This window comes from Hemiscyllium ocellatum, chromosome 19 (assembly GCF_020745735.1).
Source record: "Hemiscyllium ocellatum isolate sHemOce1 chromosome 19, sHemOce1.pat.X.cur, whole genome shotgun sequence".
Lineage (NCBI taxonomy): Eukaryota > Metazoa > Chordata > Chondrichthyes > Orectolobiformes > Hemiscylliidae > Hemiscyllium > Hemiscyllium ocellatum.
The window spans coordinates 15989901-16015570 of record NC_083419.1 but is presented as its reverse complement, the minus strand read 5'-3'; the positions used below and the strand labels follow the sequence as shown (position 1 = coordinate 16015570).

Sequence of the window (25670 nt, the reverse complement as noted above, 5' to 3'; positions counted from 1 at the left end):
TTCTCACTGTAGTGCCATTATTGGAATTGCTGCAGTGAAGTCAAGAAATATTTCACTGACAGAAAGAAATACTATCAATTCAAAATCAAAATGATAAAATCAGTGTATTGACAGGAAGGGTTTTTAATCACAATTTGCAATGGGCTTTAGTATCAGAACTGTGATACACTAACCTCTCAGTCATAAAGTTGGGACTTCAGTGTCCACATGGGTCTGAATGGACTGGCTGCTTTTGCCACATCATGCCTCATTTCCTCTTTCCCCCATTAAGTTTGGTGTGATGTAAAACTGATTGTGATTCCCTCTGAAGGCATTTATATCGACTATATTCACTTGCCACGATCCAGTCAGATAAATCAGTGCAGTACTGAGGGAGTGCTGCTTTGTTTTGGACGGGATATTGAAGCAGGAAGATGAAAATAGATCTGCAATTACTGCCTTTCTTTAATGTAGAACAGGACAGCTCTCTGGGATCCTGGTCAACACTTATCCCTCAGTAGAGTATTGTAATTGGTTACTGATGCATAGGACATGCAGCACCTGAAAGGGTTTACTAAAATGACAAGACAAGCTCCACCCATCAGGAAATAAAGGATTGATCCTGAGCCAGTGTCCTGTTGAGAAGCTATAATGTGAACTCTCAATGAAGCCGAGCTGCTATTTGTGGGGCATTTGGTTTTGGCTAAATGTTTGATGAGGCAATGGTAGGAAAACAATTTTCCAGCTGGCAGCAACTTGCTGGGTAATTCTGTGAATCTTTTCCACAGTCATTCATCAGGATCCTTTGTTCTTCAATAACCCCCCCCTCCCAAATTCCTCACTTAACTCTACTGCTTAAAATCTGATAAGGGCTCAATCTACAATTTCAATTTGCATATTTAAAGTATCCAAGGGGCATTTTATTAATAACAAGTAACGAATGCCCTAAAATGGTCTTAACTGTTGTAATAACACTTGGGTAAACTGAAGGCCATTAACATCCAAAATTGCATTTAAGATATCAAACCTGTTCTGTTCCTGTTCTACGTCTGTCTGGTAATTTCTAATTCTTCTGTTTCTTTCGCAGTGCTGTGGAAACAGGTATTCATTGGAAGTCAGTAGACTGCAGCCAGATTGAATTTTCAATTGCAAGCAATTTTGACAGCAAGCTCACCTTCTGCACTCTGATAACCAGATATGTGAGAAATGTAGTGATGATCACAGTGCAAACAATGCTGATTCCAATAGCGGGTAAATAGTCGACTGATGTGACACAGCTAGCACATTGTCCTTTCACAGTATTTGGATCTCCTGTTTCTGCAGTTGTCTCTTCTGTTGATAAAAGATAGCACTTCTTTGTTAATCCGCCATTGTAAATCTTTCCCACATTAAACATGTCACCTTCATTATGAAATGCAACAGCTACTGTCACGTTTAATGTTCGGGAGGCAATGTCTATCAAAAAATATTAAACAGATTAGAGGCCCTTTCTCCTTAAGAAAAAGGCTGAGGAGTTGACCTGATAGAGATCTTTATGATCTTGAAAGGATTTTTATGGAGAAGATGGTTCCACATGTGGGAGAGACCACATCTAGGGGTCGATAACCTAAGGTAGTTACCAACAAATCCAGATGAAGGAGCTGTGCTCCAAGAGCTTGTGATTTCAAATAAATCTATTCGACTATAACTTGCTGACAAGTCACTTCTAACTTTGTCCACCCCAGTCCAACACCAGCACCTCCACATCATGACCAACAAATCCAGTAGGGAGTTCAGGAGGACTTTACTGGAGAGTGCTGAGAATGTAGAACACACTACCACAGGGACACGGGCAGTAAACAGTATACATTGTTGATGCATTTAAGGGGAATTGAGATAAATATGTGGCACACAAAGGAATAGAAAGACATCTTGATGAGGGCGAATGAAGAAAGGTGAGAGGAGATTGTTCGGGAGCATGAGCACAGAGTAGGTCTGTTGGGCCAAAAATAGTTGCATCACTTTATATCACTTTACAAAAGCAATGATTTGTTGCCCAGTCACATAGGTAAAAACAATGACAGCAGATGCTGGAAACCAGATTCTGGGTTAGAGTGGCGCTGGAAAAGCACAGCAGTTCAGGCAGCATCTGAGGAGCAGGAAAATCAATGTTTCGGGCAAAAGCCCTTCATCAGGAATAGAGGCAGAGTGCCTGCAGAGTGGAGAGATAAATGAGAGGAGGGTGGGGGTGGGGAGAAAGTGGCATACAGTATTGCAGTGGGGGTGGGAGTCCCTGAGATTCTTGTAGAGAGAGGAGGAAAGCTTCTTCAAGGCAGGCATTCTTGCAAGAGGATTCACAGTAGGGTTAAAATCAACGAGGTAAAAACAATGAAGCTGGAAACCGGATTCTGGCCCTGCCCAGTCATAATCCCAAGTAATGTTTTAATTATCAGCTGCTTCACAAATCTGTGTAAAAAATCCACATACATTCCCTGTCTACAAAGCTCACAGCCTGCTATCAGCTGTGGCTCAGTGGGTGGGATTCTTGCTGGTTTAGGTCCCATTCCAGAGATCTCAACATTAACTTTAGGCTGACACTGCCAATGCAATAATGCTGGAGTGCAGCACTGTCAGAAGTACCTCCTTTTGGATGAATTGTGAAGAAGATGCCTTAACTTCCCTCTCCGTCGATGTGACAGATCTACTTGAAAGACAACAGGGAGTTCTCCATGGTCCCCTGGCTAATATAAGTCAACATTATACAATTGAAAAAAACTGGTTATCTAATCACTATCTCATTCTTGCTTGTGGGAGCTTGCTGTATACAGATTGACTATTGCACTTCCCAAATTATAGCTATAACTGTTCTTTAAAAGCACATTAATGCCTATAAAGCCTTTTACTACTTTCTCAGAGGAGTTACATGCAATGAAGCTACTGTCTTTCTTGCAATTTTAATTTGCATTTTTCTGTCAACATTCAATGTGACAGGATTAATTAATGATCTCAGAGTTAAGTCACCTCTATGCATCAGTGACCACAATATGATTGAAATTTACATCCACTTCGAGAGGGAAAAGATTGGGTCTCAGACTTGCATTTTAAACCTAAATGAGGGCAACCACTTGGGCATGAAAGCTGAACTAGTGAAGGTGAACTGACGTATGGGCTTGGGGATAGATGAACAGAGCTGAAAATGTGTTGCTGGAAAAGCGCAGCAGGTCAGGCAGCATCCAAGGAACAGGAGAAGGGCTTATGCCCGAAACGTCGAATCTCCTGTTCCCTGAATGCTGCCTAACCTGCTGTTCTTTTCCAGCAACACATTTTCAGCTCTGATCTCCAGCATCTGCAGACCTCACTTTCTCCCCGATAGATGAACAGAGACAGAGTGGTAGATATTTTAGGGGCTATTTCTGAAAGCTGAGAAAAAGTATATTCCTACTACAAGGAAACATTCTAAAGGGAGTGCCCACCATCTGCAGTTCTCTAAATGAATTTGGGAAAGCATCAAAATTGAGGAAAAAGCACAGAAGTGGGCAAAGATTGTGGCAATTCAGGTGATTGATCAAAACAAAGAACGTCAGAGAATGACTAAAAGATTGATCAGGAGGAAGAAGTTAAAGTATAAGAGGAAGCCAGCTGAGGATGTGAAAACTGATAGAAACAGTTTTCCCAAGGTATTCAAAAAGGAAAAGAATAAAAAATTATTAACAGAAGGAGGGCATTATTGGCTACAGCAGCATTCACGGCCCATCCCTAATTTTTCAGCGGGTACTTAAGAGTGGTCCTCTAGAGAGTTAAAAATCACACAACACCAGGTTATAGTTCAACAGCTTTATTTGGAAGCACTAGCTTTCAGAGCCCTACTCCTTCATCAGGTGGTTCTGGAATATAAGATCATAAGACACAGAGTTTACAGCAAATGTTTACAGTGTGATGTAACTGAAATTATATATTGAAAAAGACCTGGGTTGTTTTGTTAAGTCTCTCATCTTTTAGAATGGGCATGTTGGTTTCAGTTTTTTCATATGTAAATTGCAGAACGTTTTTAAAAGTTACACTGTCACAATTTAACAATTGGTGTCACGTCGGCCTAGATGATGCATTTAAGGCGTGGGTTGCCCTGTGTGAGACTGTCTGTGCCACCATGTTCAGATGGATTCTAATCTAAAAAAATCTCCTCTAGAGATTGAGAATGGGGAGCCAATTGTACATAATAATGAAACAGTAGCTTAAATTAACAAATATTTTGCTTCTGTCTTCACCATTCCAGTAATAAGCTGTAACTCAGGAGGTAGAAGGGAGTGGGAAACAGCCTCCGAAGGTGGCGATGGAGGGCCACTAATAATTTTAAGACAGCACTAGATAGGTTCTGGTTAGGTGGGAATCAAGGGCTATTGGAATCGACTGGAATGTGGAATTTGAAACATAAACAGATTGGTCATGATCTTATTGAATGGCAGAGGAGACTGAGTTAGCTGAATGGTCCATATTTTAGATTAGATTACATGTTCTACAATGTGTAAACAGGTCCTTCGGCCCAACAAGTCCACACCGCCCCTCAGAAGGGAAACCCCGCCCAAACCCATTCCCCTACCCTATATTTACCTCTGTCTAACGCACCTAACATTGTGGGCAATTTAGCATGGCCAATTCACCTGACCTGCACATCTTTGGATTGTGGACGGAAACCCACACAGACACAGGGAGAATATGCAAACTCCACACAGACAGGCAGGAATTGAACCTAGGACCCTGGTGCTGTGAGACAGCAGTGCGAACCACTGAGTCACCATGCCACCAATATTTGTTCCTATTTTGTATGCCTTTCATTCAATAGTTCTGTGAGCGTGAGGTTGCAGCATCTAACCATTAGGTGGCTCTGTGAAGAAGATTTCTGTGCTTACAACTCTTTCACCATCTTCCAACTCAATGGTCTCCAACACATAGGTCATGACTAGTTGGTTAATCATAGAGTCTCTGATGCTTGAAATTGTCACTTTTCCTAAATGAAGGAGTGAAGTGTGCAGTGGGCTCTTGGGTAATGGCTGTTTGCTCAATATCAAGCTCCTTACAAACATAACACCAAAATCGAATGAGCTGAACTGTGAACTGTAGGGAAAGGTTAGACAGGTAGCACATATGAACAGTGCAGTGAATACATTCAAATCAAAAAGGGGGTCTGTGGTCCTCCTAATTCAAAAATAAAACGCTGCACCACTTTTAAGAAAATACAAGAAAAAAATGAAAGGCTAATGGTTCCACCCAGAAAGCTAGTGCACACCGACTAAGCTAGCCAAATTCAGCATGTGATTTCAGCAATTAGATGTCATGCTGTCACAGAGAAATACAGCACGGAAACACATCCTTCAGTCCAACTTATCCATGCCGACCAGATATCCTAGGCAAAAGTGAGGACTGTTGGTGCTGGAAACCAGTGTTTAGATCAGGGTGGCAGCATCTGAGGAGCAGGAAAATCGACGTTTCGGGCAAAAGACCAGATATCCTAACCTAATCTGGTCCCATTTGCCAGTACTTGGCCCATTTCCCATCCAAACCTTTCCTATTCATATACCCATCCAGATGTCTTTAAATGCTGTAATTGTACCAGCCTCCACCACTTCCTCTGGCAGCTCATTCCATGCACGCATCATCCTCTGCATGAAAACATTGCCCCTTAGGTTTCTTTTATATATTTCTCCTCTCACCCTATACCTTATGTCCTTGAGTTCTGGACTCGCCCACCCCAGGGAAAATACTTTGTCTATTTATCCTATCTATGCCCCTCATGATTTTATAAATCTCTATAAGGTCACCCCTCAGCCTCTGATGCACCTGTGAAACAGTATCAGCCTATTCAACCTCTCCCTGTAGCTCAAGTCCTCCAACCCTGGCAACTTCCTTGTAAATCTTTTCTGAACCTTTTCAAATTTTACAACATCCTTCCGATAGGAAGGAGACTAGAATCGCATGCTATATTTCAAAAGCAGCATAATCAGTGTCATGCACAGCCACAACATGACCTCCTAACCCCTGCAGACAGTGTAGTGCTGGAAAAGCACAGCAGGTCAGGCAGCATCCGAGGAGCAGGAGAATCAACTTTTCAGACATAAGCCCTTCATCATTCCTGATGAAGGGCTTATGCCCAAAACGTCGATTCTCCTGCTCCTCAGAGGCTGACTGGCCTGCTTACTTTTCCAGCACTACACTCTCGACTCTGAGCTCCAGCATCTGCAGTTCTCATTTTATCCTCCCACCTCCTATACTTAATACTCTGACCAATAAAGGAAAGCACACCAAATGCCTTCTTCATTATCCTATCTACCTGCGACTCCACTTTCAAGGAACTATGAACCTGCACTCTATGGTCGCCTTGTTCAGCAGCACTCCCTAGGACCTTACCATTAAATGTATAAGTCCTGCTCTGATTCGCTTTTCCAAAATGCAGCACTTCACATTTATCTAAATTAAACTCCATCTGCCACTCCTCACCCCATTGGTCCATCTGATCAAGATCCTGTTGCACTCTGTGGTAACCTTCTTCGCTGTCTGCTACACCTCCAATTTTTGGTGTCATCTGCCAATGTACTAACTGTACCTCCTAATGTTCACATCCAAATCATTTATATAAATGACAAAAAGTAGTGGACCAAGCACGGATCCTTGTGGCACTCCACTGGTCACAGGCCTCCAGTCTGAAAAACAACCCCCCACCACAACCCTCTGTCTTCTACCTTCAAGCCAGTTCTGTATATAAATGGCAAGTTCTCCCTGTATTCCATGAGATCTAACCTTGCTAATCAGTCTCCTGGGGAACCCTTGTCAAATGCCTTACTAAACTCCATTTAGATCACATCCACAGCTTTGCCCTCATCAATCCTCTTTGTTACGTCTTCAAAAAACTCAATCAAATTTGTGAGACATGATTTCCCATGCACAAAGCCATGTGATTCAGTTCTTGCCTTTCCAAATACATGTAAATCATATCCCTCAGGATTCCCTCCGCCAACTTTCCCACCACTGATGTCAGGCTCACTGGTCTATAGTTCCCTGGCTTGTCCTTACCATCTTTCTTAAATAGTGGCACCACGTTAACAATCTTCAGTCTTCAGGCACTTCACCTGTAACTATTGATGATACAAATATCTCAGCAAGGGGCCCAGGAAACACTTCCTTAGCTTCCCAGAGTCTTACGGTATAGGTCCTGGGGCTTTATCCACTTTTATGCGTTTCAAGATATCCGACACTTCCTCCTCTGTAATATGGACATTTTCAGGATGTCACCATCTATTTCCCCACATTCTATATGTTGTGATGAGACAAATCATGGTGTTTGTCTCAAATCCATTTCTTCATGTAGACACTGGGGGTTGACTAACAAGCTTCATCAGATGTTTGATTTACAAAGCAGTGGAGCTGATATGGAAATAATTACTGTACAAAATGAAATTAGGCTGGTAGACAGATCAAGGAATGGAGCAATTTGAGGGTCTCATAAGCAGAGAAAAATTTCCACTCCTGCCATCCTGTGTTTTTAAAGAACAGGTTTATATTGAACTCCATGTACTGCCGTGAGACACTGTTCTCTCAAATGAGGATAATCAGGGTCATGTATCTAACCTGCCTCATACATAGCCATTTGGTGGACTGTATATGACTAGCAGTCTCAACCTATCACACTTTCCAACCCAGAATTCAAGGCACAAGCAGATAATGCACAATCTCAGGTGTGGATATTCTTATGTTATTAAGCTGGAGAGGGTTCAGAAGAGATTTACCAGGATGTTGCTGGGAATGGAGGGATTGGGTTATAAGAAAAGGCTGGATGGGATAGAACCTTTTTCACTGAAGCTTAGTACATTGAGGGGCAACCTTACAGAGGTTTATAAAATCATGAAGGGCGTGAATGGCAGGTGTCGTTTCCATAGGGTGGGGGATTTCAAAACTATTTTTAAAGTGTGAAGAGAAAGATTTAAAAAAAAGATATGAGGGGCATTTTATTTACACAAGATAGTGGTTCGTGTGTAAAATGGAATTTCAGAAGAAGTGGTAGATGCGGATACAGTTACAACATTTAAAAGATGTTTAGATAAGTACATGAATAAGAAATGTTTGGAGGGATATAGGCCGTGTGCAGGTAGGTAGGACTAGTTTAGTTTGGGATTATGGTTTTCTTTAGGGTAGTTCCTGTTTTACACTCAACAGCAAATTTTGATAGTGATCTGTGCCTTAAAGGGCTGGCAACCACTGTTGTAACATGTGTTTAAAATAAAACCTTACATTCTTCAGACATTATCGACATCATGAACAATTTATTGATTACACAGAATCAATCGCACATTGCACCAAGACTGAATGAATCCTTTATCCTTAAAGAGGCTGCTTCCTACTTCACAAAATTATTGAACTCAGTCACAAGATTCCCTTCAATTCTGTGTGCTTCCATTTTTGTTATAATCTCGTGTGGTAAGATATCAAATACCATATTGACAACATTCATTGGCATTGCCGTATCCTCCATTTGCATGACCAGATAGATTGGTCAGAAATTACAAATCCTTAAGAAATCCATGTAGATCTTTGTTAAGAAACTGATGCCTGTCTTTTTCTGAAGAAATGGTACAATTCCAAAAGAGGGTGAAGGAACAGAGGGGCCTGTGTGGATGTGTGCATAAATTATTGAAGGTAGCAAGTCAGATCGAGAGCCCAGTTATTAAGGGCACACAATATCTTATATAGGGTATAGGGTACGAGGGCTGAGAGATGATATACTGTACACTAATTCAACCTTAACTCGACGATTGCATCCAGTTCTGAGATCCATACTTCAGGAAAAATGAGAAGGCATGAGAGAAAGTGCTGAAAAGATTTGCAAGATTGGGTCCAGATAATGAACTTCAGTCAACAGAGGGCTGACTGGGGACCAAAAAGGGGATTTATACTTAGAGGCAAGAGTCATGAACAGGGTACAAAATTAATACTTTACATCCGTCTTTACTTATGAGGTATATCCAATAAGATTGAGCTGAACTGCCTCAAACTTCAACTCCTCTTTCCTGCCCGCTCGCTGATGTGGACCACAGACATCACGACTCTCTGGGAGAAGAAATCCCTTCATGTTTCAGTTTTAATGTGCATCTCCATTATTCTGTAGCTATATCTTCTAGTTAGACACTCCCATACTTGTAGGAACATCTTCTCAATATCCATCTTGTCAAGATGCCTCAGATCCAAAGTGGACAGGGAGAAGTTGCTCCTATTGGTCAAAGGATCAAGAAGCAGAGAGCACAGAATTAAGTTAATTGGAAAGGGAAAAACATGAATCATGAGGAATATGTTCATGTGGCAAGTGCCAATTAAAGAATTGGCTTGATGACAGGAGACAGAGGGAAATGGTAGGCGGTTGTTTTTCAGACTGGAAGCCTGTAACCAGCAGTGGTCTGCAGGGATTGGTGCTGGGTCCACTGTTGTTTGTCACTGATCTGCATGGTTTGGATGAGAATGTTAGAAGCATGTTTTATAAGGTAAAAACAATGACTGCAGATGCTGGAAACCAGATTCTGGATCAGTGATGCTGGAAGAGCACAGCAGTTCAGGCAGCATCCTACGAGCAGCGAAATCGACGTTTTGGGCAAAAGCCCTTCCTGATGAAGGGCTTTTGCCCGAAACGTCGATTTCGCTGCTTGGTTGGATGCTGCCTGAACTGCTGTGCTCTTCCTGCATCACTGATCCAGAAGCATGTTTTATAAGTTTGCTGATGACACCAAAATTTGCAGTATATTAAACACTGAGGAAAGTTTCTAAGATTACAAGGGGATCTTAATCTATTGGGCTAATGGATCAAGGAGTGGCAGTTGGACCTTAATTTAGATAAATGTGAGGAGTTGCATTTTGGTTATGACAAATAAGGGCAGAATTTACACATTAAATGGTAGAGCCCCGGGGAGTATTGCAAAACAGAGAGAGATCTCAGGGTTCAGGTATATAGTTCATTGAAAGTGGTGTCACAGGTAGACAAAATAGTAAAGAAGGCATTTGGAATGTTTGCCTTCATTGCTCAGTTTATTGAGTTGGGATGTCATGTTGTGCTCGTACAGGACATTGGTGAGATGACGTTTGGAGTACTGTATCCAGTTCTGTAACCCTGCTATAGGAAAGATATTTTTAAAGTGTAGAGGGTGCAGAGAAGATGTACAAGGATGTTAACTGGATTGGAAGGTTTGAATTGTAAGGAGAGGCTGGATAAACTGAACTTTTTTCACTGGAGCATAGGAGGTTGAAGGGTGACCTTTCAGAGATTTTTAAAATCATGAGGGGCACAGATAAGGCGAATAGCAAAAATCTTTTCCCTAGGGTGAGGGAGTTCAAAACTAGATACATAATTTCAAGGTGACAGGAGAAAGATTTGAAAGGGACCCTCTCACAGAGAGAGCCGAGAGGTGTAAGCAGGTTCCGTTGAGGTGTTCAGGAGGGAATTGAATTTTTATCTGAAGAGGAAGAATGTACAGAATTATCAGGAGAAGGCAGGGAGTTGCAGTAGGTGCAGTTGGAGAGCCACTGTATATACAGGGCGTACCGAATATCTTCCTTCTTTGGTCGTGGTGAGGTGAACCTTTCATTGGAACTGAAGTAAAATAGAAATATATTGGTTTCAAGTCAGTGGAAGGGAGTTGGATGCAGGAAGAGTAGAATGAAAATTCTGTGGTAGGGTGATGGGCAAAGAAGATTAAGTTGCAAAAGTGTACAAGTGCCATTGGGAGTGGTAATGCATACAATAAAGAACAACGACATCTTCAGATGTGAGGGGAACGGCTATATAACAATAATTTCAATGCAACATAAAAGATAAAATTATAACAAGACCAAACTAGTCACATGTTTATTGTGAACAGCAGGAATTGCCACACCCAGAGATAATAACGCATTGAGCCGGGAATTTACAGGTTCCCTATAAAAATGATTTAATGATGAAATTAACTGCAGCAACGTAATTCCACAGAAAAACCACAGCTATTTCACTGCTGATTGAATACAATTTGTCATGTTTCGTAATATTCTCGGAAATTTGCAAATTGAAAAGATTATTTCACAAACTAAAAGGCAAACTAAAAATTTGATCAAAGAACTGGAATTTAAAATGTATAAAGGTCGTTCTGCTATAACGTGCGTTTCGTTAATGCAAATTTGCTAAAACATGATTGACGAATCGGGGACAGTTTCTGAAGTGCAAACTTTTAAAGTGTGTATTAGTTATAACGTGATTCCAGCTCCATTAGTTTAAATGGTGCTGCTATTTAGTGATTTTCTCAATACACGGGATTGCAAGAGAACAGAATATTATGTTATAGCAGAACCAAGTGTATTTACAAAATTATGAGGTCTTTGCAGGGAAAGCAGATGAATGTGCATGATTTCAGAAAGTTGGCACAGGCATTGGGATAATGCAGTAAGATTATCCTTAAAAAAGATCACTTGGCACTTTCAATTTCAATTTCTCCTTAGTCACTTTACCCATAAGTCTTTTTTTGATCAACAAGCAATATATGCTATTTTCCTTCATATGAATCATAATGAGGATTCTGAACTTCAAGTTACTTCTTAAATGAAGTTCAACTTGAAACTGATCTGTCATCTTTGTATGTTAGAGCAAGTTAGAGCAGTTTCCATTGGAACACATGAATGGCTGTTACCACACATGCTTTTCCAATCACAGTATCATCCTGGTTTGAGTAATAACCTTTACACTTATTTAATAGATAATTAAAAATTGGAAGGTCCAATATAGACTGGAAATCAATATTCCAATAGGAGTTGGAAAATGATGCTCTCCCCCACCCAATTCACATCTGAATTTCCAATGTCAAATCTATTGAGTTTGACTTCAAGTAAAAAAGTATTCAGAGAAATATCTACGCTCAAGAGTGCTTTTTCTTTACTGTGGGAGTCACTGGTGTGGCCCTTTCTTGCTGTGCATGATACTTTGCTACATTCACAGCATAGATGCCAGTGTACTTTGTAAAACTTGCATCAAATTCTACTATGCTGGATGTCTTGAAGGGTAAAGGTGGATAAATTCCCAGGACCTGATCAGGTGTACCGGAGAACTCTGTGGGAAGCTATAGAAGTGATTGCTGGCCCTCTTGCTGAGATATTTGTATCATCGATAGTCACAGGTGAGGTGTCGGAAGACTGGAGGTTGGCAAATGTGGTGCCACTGTTTAAGAAATGTGGTAAGGACAAGCCAGAGAACTATAGACCAGTGACCCTGGTGTCGATGGTGGGCAAGTTGTTGAAGGGAATCGTGAGGGACAGGATGTACATGTATTTGGAAAGGCAAGGACTGATTAGGGATAGTTAACATGGCTTTGGGCGTGGGAAATCATGTCTCACAAACTTGATTGAGTTTTTTGAAGAAGTAACAAAGAGGATTGATGAGGGCAGAGCGGTAGATATGATCTATATGGACTTTAGTAAGGCATTTGACAAGGTTCTCCATGGGAGACTGATTAGCAAGGTTAGATCTCATGGACTACAGGGAGAACTAGCCATTTGGATACAGAACTGGCTCAAAGGTAGAAGACAGAGGGTGGTGGTGGAGGGTTGTTTTTCAGACTGGAGGCCTGTAACCAGTGGAGTGCCACAAGGATCGGTGCTGGGCCCTCTACTTTTCGTGATTTATATAAATGATTTGGAAATGAACATAGGAGGTATAGTTAGTAAGTTTACAGATGACACCAAAATTGGAGGTGTAGTGGATAGCGAAGAGGGTTATTTCAGATTACAATGGGATCTTGACCAGATGGGCCAATGGGCTGAGGAATGGCAGATGGAGTTTAATTCAGATAAATGCAAGGTACTGCATTTTGGGAAAGCAAATCTTAGCAGGACTTATACACTTACTGGTAAGGTCCTAGGGACTGTTGCTGAACAAAGAGACCTTGGAGTGCAGGTTCATAGCTCCTTGAAAGTGGAGTCGCAGGTAGATAGGATAATGAAGATGGCATTTGGTATGCTTTCTTTTATTGGTCAGAGTATTGAGTACAGGAGTTGGGAGGTCATGGTGCGGCTGTACAGGACATTGGTTAGGCCACTGTTGGAAGATTGCATGCAGTTCTGGTCTCCTTCCGATCGGAAAGATGTTGTGAAACTTGAAAGGGTTCAGAAAAGATTTACAAGGATGTTGCCAGGGTTGGAGGATTTGAGTTATAGGGAGAGACTGAACAGGCTGGGGTGTTTTCCCTGGAGTGTTGGAGGCTGAGGGGTGACCTTATGGAGGTTTACAAAATTATGAGGGACATGGATAGGATAAATAGGCAAAGTCTTTTCCCTGGAGTTGGGGAGTCCAGAACTAGAGGGCATAGGTTTAGGGTGAGAGGGGAAAGATATAAAAGAGACCTAAGGGGCAACATTTTCACACAGAGGGTGGTACGTGTATGGAATGAGCTGCCAGAGGAAGTGGGGGAGGCTGGTACAATTGCAACATTTAAGAGGCATTTGGATGGGTATATGAATAGGAAGGGTTTGGAGGGATATGGGTCGGGTGCTGGAAGGTGGGACTAGATTGGGTTGGGATATCTGGTTGGCATGGACGGGTTGGACCGAAGGGTCTGTTTCCACGCTGTACATCTCTATGACTCTATGTTCCAGCACAAATGGAATGGGAAATTCTTCAATTCTGTTTTAGAATGATAGACCTTTACAATGAGGAAAGAGGCCCTTCAGCCCATCATGCCCATACTGGTCATCAAGCACTTATCTATTTCAGTCCCATTTTCTCGCACTTGGCCCGCATGCTTGTGTGCTCTAGTGATGAACTGCATACTTCTTAAATCCTGTTTCCTACCTGTGCCACCCTTTTATCCATGACCCATGACCCTCTATGTGAAAACAATTCTTTCTTAAATTCCCTGTAACCCTCCTGTCATTGTGTGTGCCCTTGGTTACTGACCCCTTTAATAAGGGGAACATTTCTCCCTCCTTCCCCTATCTATGCCCCTCATAGTTTTGTATACTTCACTTAGGTCACCCTTTCACCATTTCTGCTCAAAGGAAAGCAACCACAAGCTATCTCCTCTCCCTTCATGGCTGAAACGACTGAATCTTCAATGTCCAGTCTGTTTCTGTCATTGAGACTGCAAAGCTGATAGTCATAGAATCAAGAAAGTATTGAAATCAGAAGGAAAATCAGTTATAACTCTTGTCCTGGAATGGAAGTAAGATTTCAACTTGCAGAGTTTAAGATTACGCTAAAGAGTAAGATATCTGGAAGTCTTTCAGATTCCCAGAAGATAGTTTGATTTATATTTCCTTTCATTTCCACAGCAGCATGGAGCATGACTATCTGGATTCACCCAATATTCAAAGTTGCAGAAATTTCAATAACAATTTCCTCGTTATTTCTGTCAGTAGCTGGGTTCTCCATCAGATCTGAAAATCCACTCATTTTCAGCTGCTCCACTGCTGACACCATGTTTTAAGTGCTGTGTGCAATGGCTGCTACAGGCTCCACACAAATGCACTTACATCAGAGGCAGAGGGGTCACGTGATGACAGCAATCCAACCAAAACAATAGGACCCAATTATATTTCTCCAAACAAACTCCTGACAGGTGTCAGTGAGAAAATGCTGGAGTCCATTATTCAGGAAGAAATAGCAGGTCCTTTAGAAGAGCTTAACATAATCAGTCAACATGGTTTTGTGAATGGGAGATCATGTTTGACAAATTGGCTCATGTTTCTAGGAGAATTTAACAAATGGAGCTGACAACGGAGAACCAGTAAATGAGCATTTGGAGTTCTAGCAGGCATTTATCAAGGTGCCTCAAGAGATTACTGCACAAGATAGAAGCTTACGGGAATGTATTAGCACAGACTGAGGATTGGTTAACACACAAAGAGTTAGGATTAATGGCTTCATTCGGTTAAGCTGTTCCCTCATCCAAATTGGAACTGAGAAGACCACCCATGCCCAAAACCTCATTATACCAAGCCCCGGTGACAAAGATAGCATGGGATCAGAAAGAGATTATTCAGCCCCTGTTCTGCGATTCAAGGAACCTGTAGCTAATCTGCATCTTGACTCCACTTACCCAGTTAGTTCCATCATCCTTGTTCAGCTAAAATCTCACTATTCTTGCTCCCATTACTTATCATCTGGTAGGTATCAAATTGACATGTAACATGATTAAATGATTTCATCAACGCAGATAGAGAGAGCTACTATTTCATTTGAAGTGGGGATTTCAGAACATCACAACTTTAGAACTAAACCCTTTTGAGGTGATCAGGAGCTACTTCTTCACACAAATAATTATTGGATTCTGGGATTCTTTCCTTCAAAAGCTGGTGTTCAATTCAAAATTTCAAGTGAGATTTTAGCTGAACGGCTTAACCGAATGAAGCCCACTTCTTCCTAGGTGGGATCATGAGAGTGATCTGATTATATGGCTCTCAATCAATCTTTGACCACAGCCTCACTCAATCTGGCACAGGTTTAGGTTTTGGATTTTACCTACTTCTGTATTAAGACTGTAATGGGACTCGTCACAAAATTGAGGAAGTCAAATGTTTTGAAATCAGAGGGAGGCACGAGTAGAATATTCCCACGATTTATTGTGATGAAGAACAATGATTCATTGCTGGTGGATGTCTCGTGTAAAGCTTTCAAATTTTCACTTTTTTTATGGCTCTGCTCTATTTACATTTTGCCACACTCTGACATTGCACTATTTACGTTTTCAACTGAGAAGATTTAATACAGTATCACCCCTACACTTCCTTGACCTCCAAGTGACCATATGGGAATCTGGAATGCGCTGCCTGGGACAGTCTTTGAAGCGGGAAGCCTCACAATCTTTAGTATTCAAAGCACCTAATTCTTGGAAGTGGGATTAGAACAGTAAGAGCAGTTTACTGTTGTTGCAGACTTAATGGGTTGGAAATCCTCTACGGTATAATTGTATAACTTTATGATACCACACCCAGTTAGGCTTGTTAAGAGTGACAGATTCAGGAAACGCCCCAAAAGCTTCTGTCGATTCGGCAACATCTGCAGAGTGGTCTGTCACAATGAGGTTGCTTGTGGGACACAAAAGGTGTTTATTAAAAAGCGTTATAGCCAAATCATCAATGTGGGAACGCCTTCCCACCCCAATACTATATCGAACTGCTGAAAGCTTCCAACTTTTTCTGCACTTTGTCTCAAATTTCTGATGCCTTTAGCAATGCGTAATAGCATTGTAGTATTGTCACTGGCACTAGTAATCCTTAAACACTAGGTTAATATCTCAGGAGGTAGGTTCAAATCACAATATGATTGATGCTGAAATTTAGTAAAATGCTAGTGTAATGGCAGCCATATACCAACTTTCTTTTGTCATAAAAGCCCATCTAGTTCACTAATCTTACCCAGTCTGGACTACACATCACTCAAGACCCAAGGCATTGTGGTGAACTTTGAACTGCTGACTCTTGGTGTTTAGGGTTGGGTAATAAATGCTGTCCTCAACAGCAGTGCCCACATCTCATGAACAAATTAAAACAAAAAAAAATCCCTCACACTCCTGTACTGTTACTGCCCAGTACCCTACCCTCTTGGTAAGGTTTGCAGGGCTCTGGGAAAAGAGCACAGGAGTGGAACTAAATAGTTTGTGCATTTGATAAAGCTAATGTCCATTTAAATGTATTTGTAGTGAGCTCAGGATACTCCAGAACACCTTACAGCCAATGAAACACTTTTGTGATCAATAACCAGAGTATATGCTTTTGAGCAATGTTACTTGTTGGGAAACACTGACCTGGAGATCAGGCAGAACGCTTCAAAATCATGACATGAGATCTTCTACCTCTCCCTGAGAGGGAAGGTGGGTGTCCTTTTCAATCTTTATCCTGCATTAAACCAAAGGGTCCTCAGGTCATTGATCACATTGCTTTTTGTGGGAGCTTGCTGTACCTTTAAAAAAGTTCTGCAGCATTTCTTGCATTACAACTGTGACTGTGTTTCAAGACCTTTCATTGGCTGTAAAGTGTTTGAAACATCCTGATCTCATGACAGGTGCTATATAAATGCACATAATTTCATTTACTCTTTTGAGCAGTGCAGCTCCATGCTGACTGACTGATCGTTTTCCAAAGCTGTTGATGAAATCATAGGGTCAAAAGTGCCTTCCTTCATTTGTGAAACCCCATTATAACAACTTTATGTGTCCTTTCTCCAATCTGAATGAAATCATATAAAGAACATGAAGCTCGACACTGGCTCTGTACTGGCCTCCCAAAAAGAGCCACCTACATCACCCCACTCCACAGTGTTTCTCTTTTCAAATGTTGGTAAGTAAACTACTTTACTTACAGCTAAAGTGAAGCAGCTTTCATGGTATTAGCTGTAAGATACCTGAACACTAGAGTGCTAGAGAGGTATCTAATACCACACTCAGTTGTTTGTCAAACATATCTTGAATATTGGCATGCTTCAACAATAACAATTTCTACTTCTTTAGCATGATCCACGTGAGAGAGGTGTTGGAGTGGTTGTAATGTTACTGGAGCAATAATCGAGAGCCCCAGGGTATCTGGGTTTCAATATTACTATGGCAGATGGTGAAATTTGAATTCACGAAAACTAAATCTGGAACTAAAAGCTATCCTTTGTGACCATGTCATAAAAACCCATCTGGTTTCATGAATGTTCTTCAGGGGAGGATATCTGTCTTTGTGTTATTCCATAGAATCACAGAAACGAGGAGCAAAGCGGGTGCTTTGGTCCTTCAAGCCTGCAATGCCATTTAATATATCATGTCCGATCCTCTATCTCAATGCTATATTCCCACTTTTTCCCCATATCCCGTAATAGCTTTAACATTAAAAAAATCTAATTTTTTCTTGAATATATTCAATGAACGCCTTCACAGCTTTCTGTGGCTAATAATTCCACAGTTTCACTACCCTCTGAGTAAAGACTGCCTTCCTCAGTTCATTCCTAAATAGTTTAACTCTGTATCCTGAGACTTTGTCTTCTAGTTCTAGAATCCCTACCAGGGAAAACATCTTCCCTGCACTTAGTCTGTCTGGCCCTGTTACAGTTGAGTACATTTTAATCAAATTCCTCTCCTTCTAAACTCTATTATTCAGGCCCAGTTGATCCAATCTCTCTTCATAGGACAGTCCTGCCATATCCTTTATTAGTCTAATCAACCTCTGCTGCACTCCCTCTATGGCTAGTATATCTTTTCTTTAGGTAGGGAGAGCAAAACTCAATGTAATACTCCAGGTATTATCTCACCAAGACCCTGTAACGTTGCAGTAGAGCATCTCTATTTCTGAACTCAAATCTTGCAATGAAGGCTAACATAACCTTTGCCTTCCTAACTGCTCGCTGCACGTGTCTGTCTACTTTCATTGTCTGGTGTACAAGGACACCCTGATCCTTTTGTATGTCTACACTTCCCAACATATCACTACTTAAATAATGCTCTTCATTTCTGTTTTTCAGACCAAAGTGGATAATTTCACATTTAGCCATGTTGTGTTGTATCAGCCATTTGCTGGCTCATTACTCAATTTGTTTAAATTACCTTGAAGCCACCTTGTCTCCTCCTCGCTACTCACAATCCCACCTAGTTGTGTGTCATTAGCAAACTTAGAAATGTTGCATTTGGCTCTCTGATCCAGGTCATTGATATATAACACTGATCTTTACAGTAACCTGCTAGTCAATTGGAAAATGATCCATTTACTGTGTCTATTCTGTCAACCAATTCTTTAGATTAGATTCCTACAGTATGGAAACAGGCCCTTCGGTCCACCAAGTCCACACTGATCCTCCGAAGAGCAACCCACACAGACCTATTCCCCATATTTACCCCTGACCAATGCACCTAACACTCTGGGCAATTTACCATGGCTAATTCACCTGACCTGCACAAACTTGGATAGTGGGAGGACACCCACACAGACACAGGGAGAATGTGCAAACTCCACACAGACAGTCACCTGAGGCGGGAATTGAACCCGGTCCCTGGTGCTGTGAGGCAGCAGTGCAAACACCCGAGCCACTGTGCCGCCCCAATTCTTGATCCATGTTATTGTATTAACTTGTATCTCATGTGTTTTAATTGTGCACAATAACCTCTTATGAGGGATCTTATTAACAGCCAAAGGTACCACATCCACTGATTTGCTCTTATCTGCTCTACAATTGGGACGACTATCCGACAGACCAGTCAAGTAACAGCCTGACAAGTCATTCCCACAGAATCAAACTTTACAATGTCTTAGGTACCAGCAATACCATCCCTGGTTGTGTCCTATATCTCTTGCAGCACAGATCTAGCAGATGTGGCTGCACAGTGGCATGGAGTCAGGGACAACTGCCCTGAGTTCTCAACATTGAGTCCAAACTCAATTAAGCCTCAACATCTTTTTATGCACTCCGGCAAACCTCCACCACCTACCAGCCTCCACAACCTTCCCCACCCCCCTTCAACTACTGAATCAGGACTCCTCCACATAGAACATCACTTGAAAGAAGCACTGAAGGTGGCAAGAGCACAGAATATACTCTGGGCCATCAATGTCTATCACCAATTATGGCTTGGCAGCACCACTACTGATTGAACTAGCTCGCCTTAAAGGACATAGACTGAGTCAGTAGCAAGTGATGAGGGAACCAACAAGAGAGAAAAATCTACCTGACCTTGAAGTCACCAATCTATCTGCTGAAGAGATGTCCATCTATCACAGTATGAGTGACCACTGAACAGGCTTTGTGGAGAAGTCCTGCCTACATATTCTCCATCATGTAGCATGGTGCTATTAGCTTGCCAAATGACACAGACCTCAAACAGATCAAGCAACTCAGGACAGAGCATGCATGAGACATTTTGGACCATCAACAGCTGCAGAATTATTCTCCAACGCAATAGGCAACCTCATGGACTGACATATCATGCACTCTACCATTATTATCAAGTCAGAAGATCAACCCTGGTTCAACAAAGAGTGCAGTATGGCATGTGAAGAGCAGCACCAGGCATATCTTAGCCTGGTAAAGCTACAAAACAGAACAATTTATATGCCAAACACCAAAAACAGCATGCAATAGATGGGTTTAAGCAATCTCACAACCACTGGATCAGATCTAAAATCTGCAGTCCTACCACGTCCAGTTGCAAATGGCGGTGGACAATTAAACTTCCAACAAAACATGTCTGTATGGGTTGCTCTTCGGAGGATCAGTGTGGACTTGGTGGGCCGAAGGGCCTGTTTCCATACTGTAGGGAATCTAATCTGAAGAATTGGTTGACAGAATAGACACAATATAGCTTCACAAATATTCCCATTCTCAACAACGGTGAGCTCTTCAATGCAAAAAACAAAGCTAATGTATTTGCTTCATTTTCAGCCAGATTTGCCAAGGGGACGACCCCTCTCAGCCTTCATCTGAGGTTGCCAGTACCATAGATACCAGTCTTCAGCCAATTTGATTCATTCCATTTGAAATAAAGAAATAGCTGAAGACACTGGATACTGCAAAAAATATGGACTCTGACAACGTGGTACTGAAGACATGTGCTCCAGAACTAGCTAGGCCTACTCCATTCTAGTTCAACTCTAATATTGACATTTATATGACACTGTAGAAATTTTCCCAGGTACAGCCAATACAAGAAAGCAGGACAAATCCAACTCTTCCAATTACTGACCTATCAGTCTGCTACTGACATGTGGCAAAGTAATGGATAGGTTGTTGACAGAACTGCTGAGGCAATTGCAAAGGAACAGTCTACCCACTGACACTCAGTTTGTGATATGCCCTGCTCACTAGGCTCCTCGCTTTATGATAGCCTGGGTCCAACATGAATTCGATATGTGAGGTGAGAGTGACTGCTCTTGTAGGAACACATTTGCCTGAGTATGACATCCAAGTTTGCTAGCTTTGCTTGATGTCAATAGGACAGTTTTAAGTTGGCCAACTTGTGACCATGTAACCATATTCAATGATTATAAAAACCCATTTGGTTCATTAATGTCCTTTAGGGAAGGGATTCTGCCATGTTCACCTGATCTGGCCTACCTGTGACTCTAGATCCACAGCAGCATGCTTGACTCTCACCTACCTTCTGCGTAATTAGGGATTTGCAATAACTACTGGCCTAGTCAGGAATGCTTATAAGCCACGAAAGAGTAAAAAGGGGCAAACTCTCTGCTGGTTGGAGTTATAGTTAGTACAAAGTGATGCTTAGAGTAAAGAGCTGTGGTTGTTGGAGGTCAGTCATCTCAGATCATCTCAGCAGGAGTTCTTCAGGATAGTGTCCTATGCCCAATATCTTCATCAATGACCTTCTCTCGTTCATAAGGTCAAAGTTGGAATATTTACCAATGATTAAACAATATTTGGCATACCTGTTTATGACATGTCAGAAGCAGTCTGTATACATATTCAGTACGACCTGGAGAACATCTAGTCTTGGGTTAATATATAGCATCTAACTTTGGTGCCTTACCAATGCTAGGCAATGACCATTTCCAACATGAGAGAATTTAACCATCATCTCTTGACTTTCAATGGCATTACCAATGCTGAATTCCCACAATCAATACCTAAGGATTACCACTGACTAAAAATTAATCCACACCAGCTATATAAATACTGCAGCTACAAGAGCAGGTCAGAGGCTAAGAATTCTGAGGCATCCATGCTCTCCTCAAAACCTACAATGCACAAGTCTGGAATGTGATCATATTATGTATTTCTAAGTTACCTGCTATTACATCCTTCAAAAGAGACTCTTAACATTTTCTTAACAACAGAGGTGATGCTAACAGGACTGTAAATACCTGTTTTTTTGCCTCCCTCTCTTTTTCAATAAGGGTTTAAAATTGGAAGTTTTCCAATCCTCTGGGACTTTTCCAGAATCTAAAGATTCTTGGAAGGTTGCTCCTGGTGCATCCATTATCTTTGTAGCTACTTCTTTACGATGCAATGAATCAGGTCCAGGGGACTTCTCAGTCTTTAGTCCCATGAGTTTCTCTAATCCATTATCTCTGGTGGTAGTTATTGTGTTTGTTTCCTTTCCTCCTTTTGCCCATGAATTATTTAGTATTTTTGGACTATTATGAGTGTGTTCTACTCTAAAGACTGGTGCAAAGTATTTATCTAATCTTCTGTAATTTCCTGAATCCCCCATCACTATATCCACAGTCTCATATGCTAAGGAGCCTATGTTCTCCTTGGCCTCTTCCCTTTGATACACTTAAAGAAGCTCATTCAGTCCACCTTGATATTACTTGCAAGTTTATCCTCAAGGTTCAACAACTCTTAATGGTAAGGTCCTAGGGTGTGTTGCTGAACAAAGAGACCTTGGAGTGCAGGCTCATAGCTCTTTAAAAGTAGAGTCGCAGGTAGATAGGATAGTGAAGAAGGCGTTTGGTATGCTTTCTTTTATTGGTCAGAGTATTGAGTACAGAAGTTGGGAGGTCATGTTGCAGCTGTAAAGGACATTGGTTAGGCCACTTTCGAAATATTGCGTGCAATTCTGGTCTTCTTCCTATCGGGAGGATATTGTGAAACTTGAAAGGGTTCAGAAAAGATTTGCAAGGATGTTGCCGGGTTTGGACGATTTGAGCTATAGGGCGAGGTTGAATAGGCTGGGGTTGTTTTCCCTGGAGCGTCAGAGGCTGAGGGGTGACCTTATAGAGGTTTATAAAATAATGTGGGGCATGGATAGGATAAATGAACATAGTCTTTTCCCTGGGGTGGCGGAGTCCAGAGCTCAAAGGCATAGGTTTAAGGTGAGAGGGGAAAAATATAAAAGAGACCTCGGGCAACTTTTTCACACAGAGGGTGGTATGTGTATGGAATGAGCTGCCAGAGGAAGTGGTTGAGGCTGGTACAATTGCAAAATTTAAAAGGCATCTGGATGGTTATTTGAATAGGAAGGGTTTGGAGGGATATGGGCCAGGTGCTGGCAGGTGGGACTAGATTGGGTTGGGATATCTGGTCGGCATGGACCAGTTGGACCGAAGGGTCTGTTTCCATGCTGTACATCTCTGTGACTCTAGAATGCTCTCCTTTTTAATGGTCATCTTTTGTTGATTTTTAAAACTTTCCAAATGCTCTGGTTTACGACTAATTATTCCCACTTTGTCTGCTTTCTCTTTCAAATTAATACTGTCCTACACTTCCCTGGTTAACATTGTTGACTTATCCCCTTCTTCTTTACTGGGATATATCTTTATTGTGAGTCGTAAATTATTTTCTTAAAAGTCTGCTATTGGTCCTCAACAATCTTTGCTGCTAACCCCCTTTCCCAGTTCACTCCAACCAGTTCTGCCTTCATTCTTTTATTATTACCCTTATTTAAGTTTAGCACAAGCTTCCAACCCAAGTCTCTCTCTCTCAAAAACTGAATGTTAAATTCTACTACGTTACGGTCACTGTCTTAAGGGGATCTTTTATTCTTAGATATTTATTAAACCTGCCTCATTACACATCAGCAGATCCAAAACAGTCTGATCCCTGTTAGGATCCACAACATATAGTTCTAGGGGAATGTCCCAAATATACTCTATGAATTCTTTTTCATGGCTACCTCCATCAATCTGACTTTCCTAATCTACATGAAGATTAAATTCACCCATGATTAATGGACTCCATTTATTTTAAAAAGGGATCTCTCTGATTATAAATTCTGTGCCCGTGTACTTCTCTCCACTGCACCTTACAAAGGGGCAGCACTCTGAAAGCTTGTGATTTCAAATAAACCTGTTGGACTATAACCTGGTGTTGTGTGACTTCTGATGAAGGGCTTATGCCCGAAATGTCGAATTTCCTGTTCCTTGGATGCTGCCTGACCTGCTGCGCTTTTCCAGCAACACATTTTCAGCTCAGTTGTGTGACTTCTGACTCTGTCTTAAATGGGAAACCCCTTACTTTGAGATTATACCCTCTGGCTCTAGACTTTCTTACAACAGGAAACAAGCCCTCCACACCTACCTGTCAAGCCTCCTAAGAATCTTACATGTTTCAATAAGGTTTCCTCTCATTCTTGTAAACTCCAATGAATCTGCTCAATCTCTCCTCATAAGAAAATCTCTCCTTACTCAGCTTTCTGCAATATTTCTCCATTTAAACAATATTCAACTCTTTTTATTCTTCCTGCCAAAGTGCATAGCTGCACACTTTCCTACTGTACGATACGTTGCCAAGTTTTCACTCACTCACTCAATCTGTTTATATCCCTCTTTAGACTCTTGTGCCATCTTTACCCCTTGTCTTCCACCTATTTTTGTGACATCCACAAACTTGGCAAGAATACATTTACTTGCCTCATCCAAGGCATTATTACACATTAGAAATAATTGTAGCCCCAGTGCTGATTTCTGTGGTACCCCACTAATTACAGGCTGCCATCCTGAAAAGGTCGCGTTTATCTGAATTATTTTTTTCTGTTAATTAGCCAATTCTCTATCGATTGAATATACTATCCCCATACTTTGAATGTTTATTAAGTAGCTTCTTTAGTAGTATGTTATCAAGTGCATTTTGGATATCAAATGTATTACATCTATTGATTACATCTACTTATCTATTGTGCTTTGTACCTCCTCAAAGTATTCTAAAAATTTATCAGGCATGATTTCCTCTTCATGAAGAGGCACTGACTCTGTTTGATTATAATATACATTTCCAAGTGCCTTGTTATTACATTCTTTCTATTAGCCTTCAGCCTCATTAGAATCATAGAATTAGTACAGTGTGTGGAAGCAGGCCATTCAATCTATTGAGTCCATACCAACCCTCTAAACAGCATCACACCCATTCCCATTCCTCTACCTTATTCCTGGAACCCCACAATAACCATGGCCAATTCACTTAACCTACACATTTTTGGACTGTGGGAGGAAACAATAGTTTAGTATGTTTGGAATGCTATTAATGTCTCTATTGTGAAGACTGATGCAAATAATTTATTTAATTCTAGTACCATTTCCTTTTTTACCCATTATTATTTTCCCAGCCTCATCCTTTAAGGGGCCTATGTTCATTTTGGTTTCTCTCTTCCTTTTCAAATATTTAAAGAAGTTTTTACTGTCCATTTTTATCTTACTTCACGATTTATCTTCAATGTTTACTTTCTTCCTTTTTTTTTGGTCATCCTATGTATACACAAGAACACACCACACACATACAATTCCCTCAACTCACACAGATTCGTACAAACATACATTCACACACACATATGTACAAACACATGCACTCACCCATTCGTTCGCGCACACTTATGTAGAAACACATTCGTGTCCACAAACAATCCACAAGATACAGATTGGCATCCTCATATAACCACTCATAAACAGGCCTAGGGTCACTCTAAACCTTGCCTAATGCAGTGATTGGTAAATACTTACTGGCTGTGAGAGAGTGTCTTTTAGCACGGACCAGCCTACCCAGCTCCGGATGTGTGCGTTCACACTTTGGTGCACGGGTTTTATTTGTCTGCTCCAGAGTATGTGCAGTGGAGTTGGAGCCACGCCCTGGGTAGAAAAGGTTGGGGTGCTGTCAGTGTGTTACATGAAAGAAAGACACTTCACAAATTATGTGACTCTTTCACTGAATCTCCCACAAATTACTTGGAGGCTGTAGCATACAGACAGGCCTTTCGGCCTAAATGGTATATGCTGGTACTTATGCTCCACACAGGCCTCGTCCA

At 41.3% G+C, this 25670-nt stretch overlaps 1 protein-coding gene across 2 annotated transcripts in view; it reads right to left on the bottom strand.

Annotated features, from left to right (window-relative positions):
• Positions 1-25670, bottom strand: part of kitlga (kit ligand a) — a 155062-nt gene that overhangs the window by 7832 nt on the left and 121560 nt on the right. The window contains exons 6-8 of one of the 2 annotated variants that reach the window (XM_060839255.1): positions 25369-25494; positions 1154-1311; positions 1007-1068 (exon numbers count right to left, since the gene is read on the bottom strand). In XM_060839255.1, the coding sequence (XP_060695238.1) occupies positions 1007-1068; positions 1154-1311; positions 25369-25494 (346 nt within the window). The remainder of the gene's footprint in view (positions 1-1006; positions 1069-1153; positions 1312-25368; positions 25495-25670) is intronic. The other variant, XM_060839256.1, reaches the window with a different exon arrangement.